The sequence below is a fragment of the Monodelphis domestica genome, chromosome 2 (assembly GCF_027887165.1).
Source record: "Monodelphis domestica isolate mMonDom1 chromosome 2, mMonDom1.pri, whole genome shotgun sequence".
In the NCBI taxonomy this organism is placed as follows: domain Eukaryota; kingdom Metazoa; phylum Chordata; class Mammalia; order Didelphimorphia; family Didelphidae; genus Monodelphis; species Monodelphis domestica.
The window spans coordinates 200,321,526-200,338,262 of NC_077228.1; the positions used below are offsets into that span (position 1 = coordinate 200,321,526).

A 16,737-nucleotide genomic window follows, 5' to 3' on the forward strand; every position below is an offset into this window, starting at 1 on the left:
TCCCTCTTTCTCTATGTATTTTTCCCTCTCTTCGGTGACAAGTAACTTCCCAGTCTCCTTCCCTTCTCAAGTCATCTCTCCCTTCTTTGTTTTCCCCTTCAAAGTAGCCACCTCCCATCCGGGGGACCCCCGGCGCCACTGCGGAGAAGCCCCTTTCTCTAGTTGCAATGGCTCTGTTTCCTGCTGATGTCCGCTCTCCTCACTGGGCTTCAGTGGAGAAGAGCTCAGCGCTTATCTGCAGACCACAGAGCCGCATCAGCAGGACAGGGGCCAATTACTATGCATCTAATATATTTCCTAAGATATATAATAAAAGTCTGTGTTTCTATTACTTAGAACATCCATAGCATGTGCAGGAAATCCCTTAACACAGACTTCTTTTCCCTAATAGCTCTCATTCCCATTTATTTGTTTTTCTTAGTTTGAGGGGAGTAGGCCTCTACTTAATTTTCTGGGCTCCTCATTCCCGGGTTACTTCTTAGAACCCCACCCCCACCTAGTGGGTAAGAAAGGGCCCCTGGCATCAGCAGTTCTAGAAGAAGTTTAGACTATGGTCAGAGACACAGGACTCTCCTTGGTACCCCGAGGTCAAGTAAACCCAGGCAGTGGAATAATACCAAAATTATTACAAACTTCTAGAGAGAAGAGATGGGAGACTTTCTCCAAGATTAAGATCCAGCAGAGATTTAGGGAAATAGTTCAGACTCTTCATATCCCTAGCAGAGACTCTCATACTTTTTAATACATCCTCTGCCTGTTGTTGAAGTAGGGCAAAGGAAAATTAAAAACCCAAAGAAAACATCCTTAGAAAGCACCCCAAATCTCACACTTTGCAAAGCTTAGCCAGGGTAAGTGAAGGGAAACAGGTAAGAGAAAGGAGAGGACTTTTCCATATAAATCCAAAAGGGCGACCCTTGGCCTACTCCGCACTTCATTTATCCAGAGGACAGGGATTGGGACACTGGAAAAATTCCACGAACATTCTAAAGAGACTGATTCTCCTCCTAGGGAAACCTGGAAGAAAGAGGCCTTCTCCTCTGACTCTGGGAATTCCCGCTTACAGCAAACCAGATAAAGAAAGCAGATCCTGGAAAGCAGAGTGGGTGGGAGGTTTCTATGCTAGAAGGGAAGAAATATTACAGGGCCTTAAGTATTTACTTCGTGTTGTTGTTTTTTTTTTTACCTACAAATACCTAACATGGACATAATTTGTTCAAGACAAGAAAGAAAAAGGAAGATAAGAGAAGCCGGTATTTAGTTCGGTTTTTTTTGTTTTTGTTTTTTTTTTGTTTTGTTTTTTAGTCCCAAGTAGAACGGTTTAGACTGGAGAGAAGTAGCAGGGATCTCCCTAGTTCAGAATATAGGTAGGTGTAGAGAGCCTGGGAAGGAGAAACCAGTGCACTCCCAACCCCAGGACTATTTCTTCCATATCCTCTTCTTTACAGGTTTAGGGTTCCGGCTTCCTAGTTTGGTAGCTCGCTCCCGGAGAGCAAACACAGAGCTCACGGTTTCTGAGCGTGAAAACGGGGGAGGTTGGAGTGGAGAGTAGTTCTCCTCTCCTTTTGTAAGGTTAAGGGGGTTCAACTTCGGAGAAACCCGAAACTTCCTCCCTCATTCCCAATTAGCCTTCGGAGGAACCAGGCAACGGTTTAGGCGGGTGAGAAGAGACACAAGAGATGCACGCAAAAGAGAGATTTATTTTGAGATATATAATTTTTAGGGGGAGGTTCCTCTTTTTTCTTCCAAAACGAACAATCTGAGCACTGCGCTTACCCCCTTTCCCGTTTGTCCCCCTCCCCCCTCCCCAAAATAAGTGGCAACTGAATCAGGAGGCACAGTCACCCCCCAAAAAAGCACAAACACTGACACATTACAACACCCACCGACATAGCAAAAAGTTCTAAGTGAGTTCCCCCTCCAAGCAGCCGGGGGACTAGGAGAGATGGTTCCTCCAAAACCTGGTTTGGGGGATAGGGGCATGGGGAAGGATGGACGAGGGAGGGAAAGAAAGTGTCAGTTTGTCTTTCTGAAGATTTCCATTCATTCTTTCCACCCAGGTCTAGGCCCGGGGAAAGCGCCCTGGTACATTGGTGGTTCCAAGCCCCGGATCAAGTCCGGATTCTCTGCCGCGTCCAGAGGGTCCCAGGATTCATTTTCCAGAATGAGATGGGACACAACTGATCGGACCATTCCCTTTCGAGAGGAAACTTCGGGAGTCCTCGGATTCCACCGGCTTTTTACGGACATGTTGGACCAGAAACTGAGCGGTATGAAGGAAAAGGAGAAGAGCTCCCAGGATCCTTCCTGGAGTCGCAAACTCAGTTCTGTTACTCACAGTTCCTCTTGGAAGGGAGCCGAGGAGGGAATCGATTCACAATAAATTACAAATCGGCGTCTCCCAGCCTTGTCTCGGTGAATAGAACGCCGGGTGAAGTGGTTGGAAGGAGCTGGATTTACTCTCCAAGGTATTAATTAGACGGCTTGTCCGGGCTGGGACTGAACTCCAAGGTTTGGGGCCTGGGGGAAGTGCTCTGAGTTGGGAAGGCTGCAGGGTCTGTCATTTCGCAACACAGAACTGAACAAAAATGGAGACATGGGGGAAGAAGAAGCCGAAAAGAAAGGAGCGGGTAGTTGGCCTGTCTTCAGCATAAAAAGAGTCTGTCAGGGTGCTAGATGGGAGGACCTGGAGACAGTGAATTCAGATAAGACCCACTTTGCTCTTCTCCTCGCCAATCCAACTTCAAGCTCTGGGCAGCGGTTTCTGGTGGGTATATGTGCTTATTCGAATAAACGTGCGGATCTACTGTGAGCAAGTATGAAGTGAACGAGCCTTCGATTCTAAGAACAACACCTAATATGTATGGGGGCGGGGGAGAAGCTTTTGCACCGAACTCGGGTACGGAACTGTATCCCGAAGGGAGATCCGGCGAAGCTTATGTCCCTATGCCTACTTGTGTTTAATTTGATGGAAGCTGGTTCAGGTATGTATAGGTGAGTATGTAGATGTGTGTGTTTTGTGCGTGAACAGTATGGACTTGTGTGTGAGTAGCCCGAGGTCCTAACAGTGTGGTCGGGGTTTCATGCGGTGTTCGCCCGTGTATTATCCAGGTATTTATCAGGGTTATGTGTTAAAGGATCTCCAAGGGTGGTTTTCTGCGTGGCCACCAAAATGCCTGTCCTAACCCACTTAGAAGGACGGAGAGAGGCGGCCAGACTGATATGGGACATAGTTTCCCATCTGTTAAGAGGATCTGAAGAGATTACACCTACTTTCTAAACCAACTACCCAGCTCCATCCCCACTTCTACTTCTCATTCTGGAGTTCCCTAAAGCAGCTTCAGCTAGGAAGCCGGGGAACCTAAAGGAGGAGGAGAAGTGCTAAACCAGGCTTTGGGCACAGAAAAAGTCTGCGGTAGACCGAGAGGGACCCCCTCCTCGATTACTTGGTTGGAACCCTGGTAGCATTGTGTTGCGACCATCGCTTATAAATAAGATTCGATGGAAGTGAGAGGGTTAGTGAGGGCGTGAGAAGGGGGTGGGGGAGGGTCGAGCTGTCTATTCTTTGCCTTGTTCCTTATTCATTTTCTTCATTTTCATCCGCCGGTTCTGAAACCAGATTTTGACTTGTCTCTCACTCAAGTTGAGGAGTCTGGCCACCTCGTGCCTACGGTCCCTGGTGAGGTACATATTGAACAGAAACTCCTTCTCTAATTCCAGCGTCTGGTATTTGGTGTAGGGGCATCGCTTTTTCCTGGAGGAGCGGGCATGCAACCAGTTGGCAGAGGGGTTGGCTGAAAGAGAAGGAGCGATAGAATCAAAAGAGAGGAAGAGAAAAGTTGGCTGGGAAGAGAGTAGATTCTCCCAACCTTTATAGCTTCAGAATATGGCCACTGGCCTGTCTTCCTTCTGTCAGTATTCCAAATGCATTCTGGGCCTCAATACTTCAAGGAAACAATAAATACGCAGTTCGTTCCTCCATCATCCTCCACCCCCCCAACCCAAAGCATCACCTCGAGGTGGGTATTTACCTAACATGTACCGCTGAGAAATTAATAATAATAATAATGGCACAGGATTGTATATTCTTTATGACCTTTGCCTGGTTCAGATTTTCCCGGCTGGGACCTAGCTCCTAGCCTCTTCTTCCCCTTGTCCAATTCACTAATACTTTCCAATAGACCACATCTCTTTTCTAAACTGGATAGGGCAAAGAGCCATCTTGTGTATTGCTCAAGATTAGCAAACTTTAAAGGGCAGGGCAGGATGAAAGAAAAAGATAAAGGGGAGATTCTTGACAAGGGGCAGAAGTTTGGGGTCAGACAGCTGAATTTTCCTCAATATCAACTTTCCTTCCTTATGAAAACTGTCCTTAGCCCTTGCCTTGGCAAGTCCCTCATGGGACTTGTGTGTTTGTGTCAAAACACACAGAACACCCGAATTCACAAGCACACAGGTACAGGAGTGCATAGGCACACATATTCCAATTGCAATCATTTGTCAACTCCAACCCACACGACTTTGCCGGTGGCTCTGAAATAACTTATGATTGCAATATTCTCACCTTGGCCTCCCCAGGCCTCTTAGTTTGGTTAAGCCAAGGTTCAGAAAGAAAATATTCAGAGAAACTGAGGGGGATGGGATCGGGATAGAGAACCCTGATCTCAAATTTCCGGGACTCCCACACCCACTTCATTCAATACCAAGTAAAGGTGGGAGAAATGGGAAGAAGACTGGGGAGGGGAGGGTGAAGAAAGTCGAAATCAAAAGATAACCCTCTTCCCTCAGCTCCTTCTCCCTGTGATTCTCTGCAAATTCTCGAAATAAAAGCTAAACCAATGGAGAACAACAGACGGCTGGCCTGGGTTGATTTCCTCTCCCAAAATGGAATGCCCTGAATATTTTAAAATAATCCGGTTAATCTGACGCTATAAGTACCGTGTCTCACCAATTTGCTGCGCTATTTCCTTAATGTGATTGACTGGGCTGGGACATGGAACAACATTAAATATTAAAGAGGAAGAAAGCTGTTAATAATTGATGCTGGCGAAGCTGCTCCCTCTCTTTAATGGGATTTCGAGGCCGAGTTTGGGGCTTGGAGGGAAGCTGTGTTGGTGTCCTCCTAAAATACAGACTGTTTCCCTCTCAGCTCCACCAGTTCGAGGAGTGGAGACAGAGGGTTGTGGGGGGTGGGGGTGGGGGGAGTCATCTTTTCCAACAGAGATGACCCTAGCTCTATCCTTGCTGAGCCACCTTCTTACTACCACCCCCCAGACCACTCTGGCGTGGAAAAACCATGGGAAATTAGAGGGGAGCCAGGGAAGCCTCAAGGGGGAGGGGGAAGAGAGAAAGAGAGAGACAGAGACAGAGAGACAGAGAGAGAGACAGAGAGACAGAGACAGAGAGACAGAGACAGAGAGACAGAGAGAGACTGAGGCAGTACGATTCGGCTTTGTTTATTGTTTGGGGGCAGGTTTTTTGTTTTGTTTTTTGCCAAGTACTCCTACTTTACTTCCCCTGCTCGGTTTTAAAATGGGGACAGGGAATATCAGGGGACTCGCTACTTTTGAAGATTGCAGGTATGGAAATTGACATTCCTAAAGGGTTGGGGGTGGGGGCTGAGAGGAGAGAGTAGTGCAGGACAAGTACCATCCAGAGAAAAAGTTAAAATCCCCTTTAGTCTCCTCACACCGAGTCACCTTCATCCGTTTTCCAATATAAGTTTGGTATTTCACCTTGTGTACCAAGAGCTATAGGTCCGAGGAAGTTTAGAGCAGACCCCTGAGGTGTCAAAGCGCTCCAACTAAGACATAACGATACAGCCCACAGAGGGCACTGGGCGGGGGCATCCCTTAGGGAGAAGCTTGGGGCTGATTAAGGTGAATCACTCTCAGCTGAAAAGAACGCACAGGATACTTGGGAATGGCTCTAGCGCAGAGGGGCCAGGAAGGCATCCAGGAGGCAACAAGGCTTCCCTTCTAGCTTCTGATCTTTCCAGGTTTATTGCGCCCGTGCCCACATCTACTCCCGACCCGGAGGGGGAGCTGGCGAGGCGGAGCTGGAAAGACTGGGATGGAATAAGAGCGGAAGTCTTGGGTACTATTGTTGAGTGGGTGTTTTTGTCCCTATCCTTCGTCTTTCCCTCCCTCCCTCCCCTAAACAGGGGACGGAAGCGGCGCGTGATCCAGTCTGAACAATTCACCGAGCTGTTGCATTGCAAATAAAACGCTAATGAGGCGCCCCCTCCCTCCAGTCCTTCCCCTCTTTGCTGTTTGTTTTGTTTTTGTTTTTACTGTTTGCGCCTGGCTCAGAAATATTCATTTCTCCGACAGGGAATTTAATCTAAGAAACGCGAGCGCTCTCGCTATTCTCATACCCCTCCCCATACGCGCACTTCTACAGTCAGAGGTAATTTAGCAAGTTAAGCCTCGGGAGCCAGGGATCTCTTTGAAGATGCTCGGGGTCTCCTTACACCTTATTTTGCTCCCCCTTGACCCTGATCCTCTTTTTGCCAGTTTAGGTGCCCTCTACTCTCCAACTTCGCTCCAATTCAACCAGCAACTCCTCGCCTTCGAGTACGGGGAGAGAAAGACAGAGGGAAAAGAGAACTGGGAAATTGGCCCGGCTTGTCTCTATCGCCTGTACAAAACTATCCCTAGCATTTTAAGGGAACTGCTATATCTCCCCCCTTTCCGTCTCCCGGGGTAGTTGGCCTGCCCCACTTCCGAGTATACCGCCTTCCTTCCTTCTCACTCTCTCTCCGCCCGACACCACCGTTGTAACTCTACATTGTCCGGGGTTTATTGCCTCCCTCCCACCTCTCCACCTCCTCCCTCCCACCCTTCACTCTCTGGCTGCCTTGGCATTTCCTCACTTTTTATAACTTACTTTGATCAGGCCTCTCTTTGTCTTCGCTTCCTTCACAAAGTTTATTGTCTCCGTAGCCGGGTCTTTGATTAGATAGGATAGCTTCCCTTCCGGACGAAGTTTCTAAATTGTACTCCGGGGTGCCCTGCTTAAGGAGCTCCCCTGAGCCCCCCAGCAGCGGCTCGGCTTTCACCAGGGGCTGCCCGGGCCCCCCCTCGCTCCTGGGCACGGGCTCCAACCAGGTGCGGAGATACCTGCTCTCCGAAGGCGGGACGCTCTGGTGTTGGATATACGGGTGGTAGACAGAAGGGAGACTCCCCGACGAGTGAGGGCTCAGAGGTGTCCACGAGGCGCTGAAGACAGGAGCTTTGGGCTGGAAACTACAGGAGGGGAATTCGAGATGCTCCGCGTGGCCGGCTTGGCGAGGACTCGTGTATTGGCCGGAAGGAAACTTGGCTGGAGGCGCGTCTTCACTCTCGTGACTTATGATCGAGTCAACATAATAACTGCTAAGCGTCCCAGAAATGGACATTCTCAGACATTATACAGGGAGCGTTTTCAGGGAAGGGAAGCGCTAGCGCTGAGGCGCCCTATATCGGGAGAGGTGGCTACAGGACAGGTCTGAGGGTTTGGACGCGACCCCCCAACCCCCCACCCACCCACCCCCACCCCCTGCTCAACTTCTCAGCCAACAAAGTACAGTTGAGCAGCCGGGCTCGGCGCTTCTTGCAAAATGATTGGTCAAAGTTTTTCCGACTGCCTGATAAAGCGTCAGCTTCGACGTAAATCAATCGAGCGAGGGGGCTGCGCTCCCGCTGTCATCCGCGCTGCATTCCATATCAAGGATGAATTGTTTTATGCAATGTGGCAACACGTCAGGGCTCCAGCGACCACGTAACCTCAGCCCGAGCCGCCGGCCGCCCGGGGTCCCCCCCCCCCCGTTTGGAGGAAGGGGGGTAGCTCTCAACATGGGGGGGGGGGGGCGGAGAGAGCTGTGTGCTTCGTCGGAGGGACTCTGGCTGCTCAGCACTCTCCCCTGGCGGGTCGCAAAGGGAAAGGGCCCCAGCCTAGAGAGCAGCCGGAGAGATCCTAAGGAATAATTAAAAAATAAATGGTTTCCGCTCCTTCACAGTCCCACTCCGCACTCTCCCACCCCCACCACTGCCTCCTTTCCCTTTCCCAAGCTACTCAAATGTGAATTTGTCCTTATTTAAAAACTGAGTCACTTGAGATTGGAGAAAAAACTGGAAGAGCTAATGAAAGAGGAGATAGAGAGACACACAGAAAGAGCTCCAAAGTGGGGACGTTGGGGAGAAATGGGTGTCCTGGCTTTAAATATTTTTCCTGTGCTCATTTTGGGCGGAGCGGGATTGACAGCCCTAAACGCTCAGCCTCCCTAGTCTCTTTAACAACGGAAGAAGGAGAAAAGATCCTCAAAAAAACAAAACAACAACAGCAACAACAAAAAAAAAAAAACCAACCGGGCAGAAGAGAAAGGGGGACCAGTCCAGTAGCTCTCCCCTTGAAATTAGAGTCCATCCAGAGTTTAATGGGTTAGTAAAATACAATGAAGGGGGGTAAATGTGCAGCGAGAAAGTTGCGCGGGTCGAGTTTTAATTTAAAAAAAAAAAGAAAAGAAAAGACTGAACTGCAAGATTTTGCCTGGAGAGGTGGAAGCTAAATCCCCTAGATTGTGATGCAGGGAGAACTTCCCTGAAGTTTATACCTCTTTCTATCTCCAGCCCACAAAGGTAATTCCAATCCCTTCATATGAAGGGTCATTGATCAGTAATTTTGGGGTCACTCCATTTGGAGAATGGAAGGGTGAGGAATATAGGTCCCCAATGTGAGCGAGGCCTTTGGATAGGAAAGTAGCTATCTGCTTTTCCCGACTTATCTTTGAGGCTTCCAGTCCCACGACTGGAGAACGAGGCAGGGACAAGTCCTCTTGCTTCCTTTATCCCTGGATTAGCTTCTCTTAGGCAAGCTACCGCATCTCCTTCCATAAAGCAACAGAGAATAGGTTGAAGAAATAGCCTTCCACCTCCTGCAGCCTCGCTGGGGCTTTTGCGGAGCCGGATTAATTGGTATAAATTTCTATGGCACTTGAGAGACCCGACCAACACCTTGGTTCGTTTTCCATCTCACTAAGCTTCCTCTCCTCCTCTTTCCAGAAAAACTCAATGACCTGTTCTTTAGTTGGGGAGCCCCAAGAAGTTTGGAGATCTACTCTAGGAAAGGGTGGTGTGGAGGAAGGGGACGAGAAGCAGAGAGGGAATTTTATTGAATTATGGTTACATTGGATTTTTTTTTCAGGGTTGGTTTGTGGGGTGTTTGAAAAGTGAAGTGTTGAAAGTCTCAGTGGCCCAAGCAAAAAATGTCTTGAAAAGCTTAATCCTTCAGCAGTTAGAAGAGTCTTGGTGGGGGACTGGGGGATTAGAGCGAGCTTTCTCCAGTACCACGCCTCCTTGGTAGCCCTTTTACCCCAGGCCCTCTTAACAAAAGAATATAGGGTCATTCCAACTTATGATTTTTCGATTTTTCGCTGCCTTCAGGCCATCTTGGGGGGTGGGAGGAAGAACTCTGCCCTTCCTCCTCCTTTTCCCCTTCTTTCATTTCCAAATGAAGCCATCTCGTGTCATTACACAAGAAATACGAGGGCGAAACGCCATATTTCTTTACATCATGGCGATTCCAAAATGATTTTTTAAAGATCAATCCTGACATCCAAGACTGCCCCACCCCACCCCACCCCCATCTCCTCCTCCTCGAACCTAGTTCTCCAGAGGGCAACAGCTCAATGGACGCCAGGGTCCAAGAACTAGAGGGTCCGCACGGTTTTCCTCAGGCTCGTTTTGGAGAAGGAGCTTGTGCGCTTTACCCCTAACTGGCTCAGGGACGCTTGACAGAGACAGGAAAAGATGCAGCGAGGTTGGAGCAGAGGCAGAGACAGAGAAGAACGCCGAGAATAGAGCCGTCCTGAATCAATATTAAACTTAAACACCTGTTCTCTATTTGCTAGACGGATGGAAACTGCTGTCGGCTTACCTGTAATAAATGTATTACCGAGGGGGGAAAAATCCCTCTTCCCTTACTATAAATAACCGCGTTATGAACCATGGCAGGGCTGAGTATATAATTTTCTGTAGTATATAAATTAGAGCCCAAAAGGACATGGGGACTGGAGGCTTGGTTCTATGTATAGAGATATTAAAGTCACGTAGCGGAGCAGTTCTGTTGGGCTATTTCCTTCTGAGATCCTCAGTCCTCCTGCTCTCACCCGCTGCTAGCCTCAGTTCTTCAGCCTTCAGGACGCCCGAGTTCCCATAGCATGCTCCAACTGGTAAATCTCATTTAAAAAAAAAAGCAAAGGAAAAAAGCAAAGGAAAAGAAAAAAGGGAACAGTGCAAAAAGGAGATTGCACCTTAGAGTTTACCGGGGCAGGGGGAAAGGACTGTAAAGTTTAGGACCTCCCTTTTCCCTACGCCCAAAGAAGCTGTGGGGAAACGTGAGAAGTCCTAAGAGGTAAAGGTTTCTTTTCGGAGTTTGGCGTCTGGATAAGGGTATCTTGATCAGCATGGGTTAGAAAGATTCCTGTCCTGAATTGTAGAGAAATTCTTCGTGGGAACCCCTAGCAGTGGAAGGTGATGATGGAGGGGGGATTACAGACTCTCTCCTCTTTCTTTGGGGGATCTGGAGTTTCCATTTCAATTGTGTGTTTGTGTGATTTCTCCCACTGAAGATTTGCAATTGAATCCATCCAGAAGAACTTTGAGGGACAGAAGAATCCGGAGGCAAAGCTTTATGTAAACCCCAGTTCTCTAAATTGGGGCCTCCTGGGTTTTGAGGTCCTCCACGATTTTAATTTGGATTGGGGAGTGGATGCAAACAAACAAAAAGTGAAATTTAGGTCCAGCAAGCTTCTTAAAGTCAGAAAGCTGCATTAAAAATGTCTTTGCAAGCCACCGTGTCTTCTGGGGAAGAGAAAGAGCTTCACGATTGAGGGGCCCTGAATGCAGAGTGGTATTCTAATTTCTCTTCCAATAAGATCAATCATAATTGCTGCAGTTGTTGCTACTGTTTAAATAAGACCTTGGAAGCCTGGCATTGGGCTTTGAAAAACTCTGAGGACTTCAGTCCTGAATTATTCTGACCTAAGAAGGTGATCAAGCCCTTCTTTCCCCTCCCCCTACTAACAGAACAAAAAATCCTAAAGAGTAAAATATCTTTTTATTTTATAGGTTAGAAGACCCATTTTTTTCTCTCAGCCTCTTGCTATTTTCTGCATAGAATCTGTAGCTGAACACAGTCAGCTGGGATTAGAAGCAAGGAGAAAGCCCCATGTGGAAACTGAACCGTCTTCCCATTTGACTCTCTCCATCCATTTGAGGGCCCATGGGCCAGAATCCTTGAGAAGAATGGAGTCTGGGATACTGAGCAAGGAAGGGACCTCGGGTGAGTTCCTGCTAGGATCTCCAGCTGAAGGCTCAAAAATTCCCTTGTCAACATCCAGGGAGAGAAAAAGAGACCGTGAGACAGAATTATGACACAAAACAAAACAAAACAAAAAGACAAAGAAGGAAAGAAGGGAGGAAGGGAGGAAAGGGAAGGAAAGGAAGGGAGAGCAAGGAAAGAGAAAAAAGGAAGGAAGGTAGGAAAGAAAGGAAAGAAGAAAGGAAAAGAAGCAAGGAAGGAAAGAAGGAAGAAAGAAAATAGATTTTTTAAAACAAACTAAAAAAATGCAAGCATATCATGTATTTTTATATGTACCACATCAACAGGCATTTTTCTAGTGCCTACTATTTCTGTAAGGCATTGTGCTATTATACATACATTATATATGATGTATGAGTATATAATAAATACACATGTATGCTTATGATGTCTGACTGAAATTCTAATATTAAATTGTGCATATATGCATCTATGAAATATATACAAGCAAATTATAATAGAGTGCAACTACAGAACAAATAATGACACATGTATGAAAAAAAACGAAACTTGTACTTTTGTATGTGTGCCCCTCTTCCTACTTGTATAGATATGGTATTGATAAAATTGTATATGTATGACACATGTATGAAAAAAACGAAACTTGTACTTTTGTATGTGTGCCCCTCTTCCTACTTGTATAGATATGGTATTGATAAAATTGTATATGTATATACCCTTAACATAGTAGATGGTTAATAAACATTTGCTGGACTAGATAGCTGAATGTGTTTAACCTCTGAGTTTCCATTTGTATGGTCAAAATAGATGTGAATTTATATGTTTATAATTTAATTCTATAGTACTGAGAAGGTTCCCATAGGACACAGGAAAACTGGAAATCAATTTCACTATTATGTAGTCTTGATTTGGATGTAAGCTCTGAAAACTGATGTTATATTCACAAATGTATTATATACATATGCATTGTCCATTTATGTTTATGTGTCTTGGATCTTAATAGAATTCAGATCCACAGATCTTCCTTTGTAGTGAAGAAATGCATACAAATGGGCACATGAGACTGGGGATTTTGTGTTATGTCCATTCTGGACAAACCCTGCACATGCAAAGAACAGAGAAATTGGTTCATTTTAATGCAGAGATGTGAAAAGATGGATCCTAACTGTCCCTTTTTATTAAACATCATGCACACATGTATGTGCCTACATGTCCTGGCCAGCTAGGTCTAACTAGAAACTTTTGATATATCAATGAAGAGCAGACACAGACTGACCTTCATTTCCACCGGTTTCTCTGTCTAGGTCCAGCTTCTGTACCAATTTCGTTGGGGGACCCAAAAAAGGAGGACTTTTCTCCCACAAAGTATAGGGGGGAAAATACCAAAGAATTGTGGTTTCAAAGAGATATTATCCAAAGGTTGGGCATGTTATGACCATTGCAAACTTGCTTTGTAGCAGAGAACGTAAACTCTGTATGTGCAGAATCCCTTTAACAGAGATTTCCAGATATTCTTACCAACTTTAAGTGCCCCAACCAGCATCTAAAAGTTGTGGGAGAAAAATGAAGGGTGGGCCATTGTATCTTTTGGTGAGGGGGTTAGGGTTAGAGTAACCAAACGGAGATTGGGGAGGGAAGGCAAGCAGACTGGGCGGGAAAGGATCCGCTCCAGGTAAAAGGTTATTACGGAATGACTTCCATAAAACCTGTGGTTGTTGTAAACCTCTCTGCTTTCCAAAGATTCTTTATTTCTTTCCCTCCCCTTCCTTTTTTTTTCTTTCAGTGCTTTTTCAGGAGAGATTGGTGTTTGGGGGGCGGGTGGTCGATGGCCATTGGAAAGTGGAAGGCAAACACTGAGCCAAGCTAAAACTTTACAGGAGTTGAAATGGTCCAAAAGAAAAGTCAGATAAGGTCAGATAAGAATTGGTCTTTGGAGGAGAATTTTGGGGAAAGACTGTCTAGTACTCTCTGAAAAGGCAGCGTGATTAAAAAACAAAACAAAACAACCTTTATTGAGGTTCTTTAACCAGAGATTAGAAATTCGAACATGTCGCACCCTGGGCTGCAGACCTCAGTTACTTGTTCACCGGAACTGCCTACTCCTTTTGCCCTTGTCTCTCCACCTGGGGCAGTTTAGGGCTCAGAGGGCTGGAAACAAAAGCCCCTTATGCTTTCTGACTTCCTCTATTCCCCTTCCCATCAGTTCAGCATCCTATAATTGAATAAGCCCATGGGGCAGAGAGCCAATAATTGGAAAACCCTAAAATCTGTGAGCTTCTTACAAACTTCAGCGCCAATCTCTGCCCTGCCGTCTAATGTCTCTTTCATTCCCAGAGCTGGGCTTGACCCCATGCAACACTGAGTCTCTTTCAAGAAACTCTACCAGTCTCTCCTAGCGAAGTTTCCTTTCCCTCAGACCCACTGACTCTTTCGAACCAAGTTTCCGATTTAGCTTATGAAAATGAGGGCAGATCCAGCCGCTGGAATGGCTGATCAGTTGGAAAGGTCACTTTTGCATCCCACTGTCAACAATAAAGAATTATTCAAAAAGTGTGCGGAGCTGAGCTCCAAGAGCTTTCCAGTATCTCCTGTATTGGGAATCCCAGGATACTGACCCTCACAGACCTAGAGTTTGCGAAATCCTTCACGTCCTGCTTGACCTTGGGGATAGCTCTGAGAATTTTGCTCTCTCCCCCTCCCCTGTTTGTACAAGGAGCCATGGATCCCCAACTCGTCAAAAGAAAAAACAGCTAGGTTGGCTTCCTATGTGTTTAGGATAAATTGCTTCCCTGGAAGGGAAAGGGATCCCTTCTGGACCTTGATTCCAGCCCCATTGACTTTCGAGACCATTTGGGACTTTTAAAGGAGAATCAATAATGGATTTGAAAATTTTGGAAATCACATTTCGTTGGCACGTTTGACCCTCAAGGTTACGAATTTGGAGCTTATTTGGTTTTTTGGAGGGTCGAAAATGAACAAGAACTTTCGCGCTGGTATCCTTAACGAGTTCTTCGGTCACCAACCCTGTGGGGGACCAGCGACAGCGATATCACCTCCAGCAACATGGCGATCTAGACTGGTGAGTCCGAATACCGTTGAGAATTTCATCATTGTGGGACTTGACAAGTCCAAGGGTTACCACCGCTTTTTCTGACACCATCTCCAGCTCCACTTGAAGAGAAAGAAAGAGAGAAAAGAAAAGAAAATGGAGAGAGAAAGACAGAAAGACAGACAGAGAGAATAAGCAGGACGGAAACTTGTGCCCAAGTCAGCTCTTTTCCAGCATGTTCTTTCCCCCACTTTGTCTGGTGTCAGTTCACTCTGTTCTCTCCCTCTTTTGCCTTGTGCCTGCCCGGCTCCCAGACCCTCTCTCGCTGACCGAGGAGCAGTAACTGCAGTGAATCAGGTGGTTTGATGTTCTTGTGTTTAGAAATCTAGGCCCAACAACAGGAAACTACCTAACCCACTGAGCAGTTCGCATCCGCGCTCTGGGTCAGGGACTTCGCTGACCCAAGGCGAGGCCTCCGGGGCCATTTTGTCTGACATCAGTTGCGAGTTAAAACTTTTTCCCTCAGTTCTCTTTTTTCCTTAATAGAAAACAGTTGCTGGAAAACAAAAGCAATAAAATAATCGATTCCGAGGCAGGAAATCAGGAGCAAAATGATTTCATATTTGCCGGGGACGTCACCATCCTCCCGTCTTCCCCCTCCCCCCCCCAAAGATTCTCGCTAGATTGAAGTTAAACAGGCGGAAACAACTTGACAGCCAGGGAGATCCCTTAGTCTCCCTCCACTATGAAGGTTCCCCACCTTGTCTTCGCATCTACTCTTTCCAACTAGCGGCTTTTGATCTCAACAGATTAAAGGACTTAACCCCCCCCCCCAAAAAAAAAAATCTAGGTGAATTCGAGGGGAATCTACACTTGCCATCTGGCCTTCAAGTTTACACTTAGCTCTCCCTCCAAGTTTCTGAGCTGTTCAAAGGACAACCCGTTTCAAACGGTGATAATCCACGTGGTGGACAGCCCAGTCCCCTAAATCTCCAACCTGCCTCCCCCAATCAGCTGATTTTGGGTAGAGACTGAGAGATACCAAAGGAGAGAGTTAGGAATGGAGACGGGGGTGGGGGGATGTTAAACTAAAGAGCATGTGAAAGAATGAAAAGTTTGAAAAACTGGCTAGGGTTTGGGTTATTCTTCGGAAGAAACGGGGTTTCCATGAGGGGAGGAAGGGCAACTTAGTCTCATATTAAAAGCATCATTTCCAATAAGGTTTGGACTTTGACTGAAAATAGAGAATGACTTCCATTTCCTTCCTTACCTCAATTTCCAGACACTTATCACCTGATCCTATTCCAAAACTCACAATGCATCCTCATATTGACTATCTTCCCTCCTCAACTGAAAGTAATACAACCTGAGTAGCTGAGTTTTACTAATGGAAGTCCTGGACTTACCTGAGAAGCTGATGCCTTGGCAGAGAGTTGGGGAGCAGGAGGGGGTTAGGGTTATTTAAAATGTCTAAGAATATAGGAATTAAATCCACCTCAAAGCTCTCCAACCCCAAAGGCAAGTTTCAGAGAAAGGATAAAGCTCTGAGGGAGTGAAGGGCAATGCCTAGTGGAAGAAATCCATAGGGAGACAGCCAGGCCTAACTCAACATCTCTGCTTTCCCCGACTGCTCCCCCTGCACGGGTGGGGCTGAAGTATAAATCTAAGGTACCGGAAATACAATAAAAGTTCACTGTGTTGATGAACTTCCAACAGTTTACATCCCCTCAAGCGGAGAAAAGAAAAGCAACTGGGGGTTAGGAGTTGGGGGGGTAGGGCAGGCTAAAAAGAAGGGAAAACAAATTTACGAGCAAGAAATAGAAGGACCAGCCTTGGTCCCTTTCTTCTCTGAAGATAGTACTTTGTACTGAGGGAGAAAACCAGCTCAGGCTCCCTTTAGAATATTGACTTAACTGCCCCCCACTGCCCCCACCTTTTTGACTCTGCTAAATGTTCCCAAAAGAGGCTTGGTCCATTCCTGACCAGAGATGTAGGGAATGAGAGAAGGAAGGAACAGGAGACAGACTGATGGAACATTAGTGCAAAATCTTTGGCTTGTGAAATAATGGAAAAACAAGGGGAAAACTATCAACTCTAGGCCAGATCCCTGGATAAGGGTCAGAGCCTGAGACCCATTAGAGTGCAGAAAGTTTGACTTCCCCCCCACCCCCCCACCCCCGTTTAAATCCTTACCTTCTGTCTTAGAATCAATACTGCATATTGGTTGTAAGGCAAAAGAAATGGGGGTTAAGTGACTTGCCCAAGATCACACAGCTAGGAAGTATCTGAGGCTAGATTTGAATCTAGGACTTCCTATTTCTAGGCCTGGATTTCAATCCCCTGAGCCATCTCACTGCCCCCAAGAGTAT

The 16,737-nt window shown here is 46.6% G+C and overlaps 1 protein-coding gene and 1 non-coding gene across 2 annotated transcripts; both read right to left on the reverse strand.

The window, feature by feature from the left end:
* Positions 1-1,660: 1,660 nt before the first annotated feature.
* HOXB9 (homeobox B9) lies at positions 1,661-7,519 on the reverse strand. The gene is made up of 2 exons (XM_001367151.4): positions 6,886-7,519; positions 1,661-3,791 (listed from the first exon to the last, which is right to left on the reverse strand). The coding sequence occupies exons 1-2, from the start codon at positions 7,394-7,396 to the stop codon at positions 3,556-3,558; spliced, it is 747 nt and encodes a 248-aa protein (XP_001367188.1). The 5' UTR covers positions 7,397-7,519; the 3' UTR covers positions 1,661-3,555.
* Positions 7,520-14,720: 7,201 nt separating this feature from the next.
* On the reverse strand, positions 14,721-14,780 carry MIR196A (microRNA mir-196a). Its single transcript, NR_127454.1, has one exon. It is a non-coding gene; the product is annotated as a microRNA mir-196a (primary transcript).
* Positions 14,781-16,737: the final 1,957 nt, after the last annotated feature.

What these genes read in the sequence shown, in the direction of transcription:
- HOXB9 (XM_001367151.4), bottom strand. Translation starts at nt 7,396, where the DNA reads ATGTCCATTTCTGGGACGCTTAGCAGTTATTATGTTGACTCGATCATA. An exon ending in CAAAGAGAGGCCTGATCAAA is followed by an intron (nt 3,792 to 6,885) that starts GTAAGTTATAAA and finishes CTTCTCTTTCAG; the next exon opens with CCAACCCCTCTGCCAACTGG.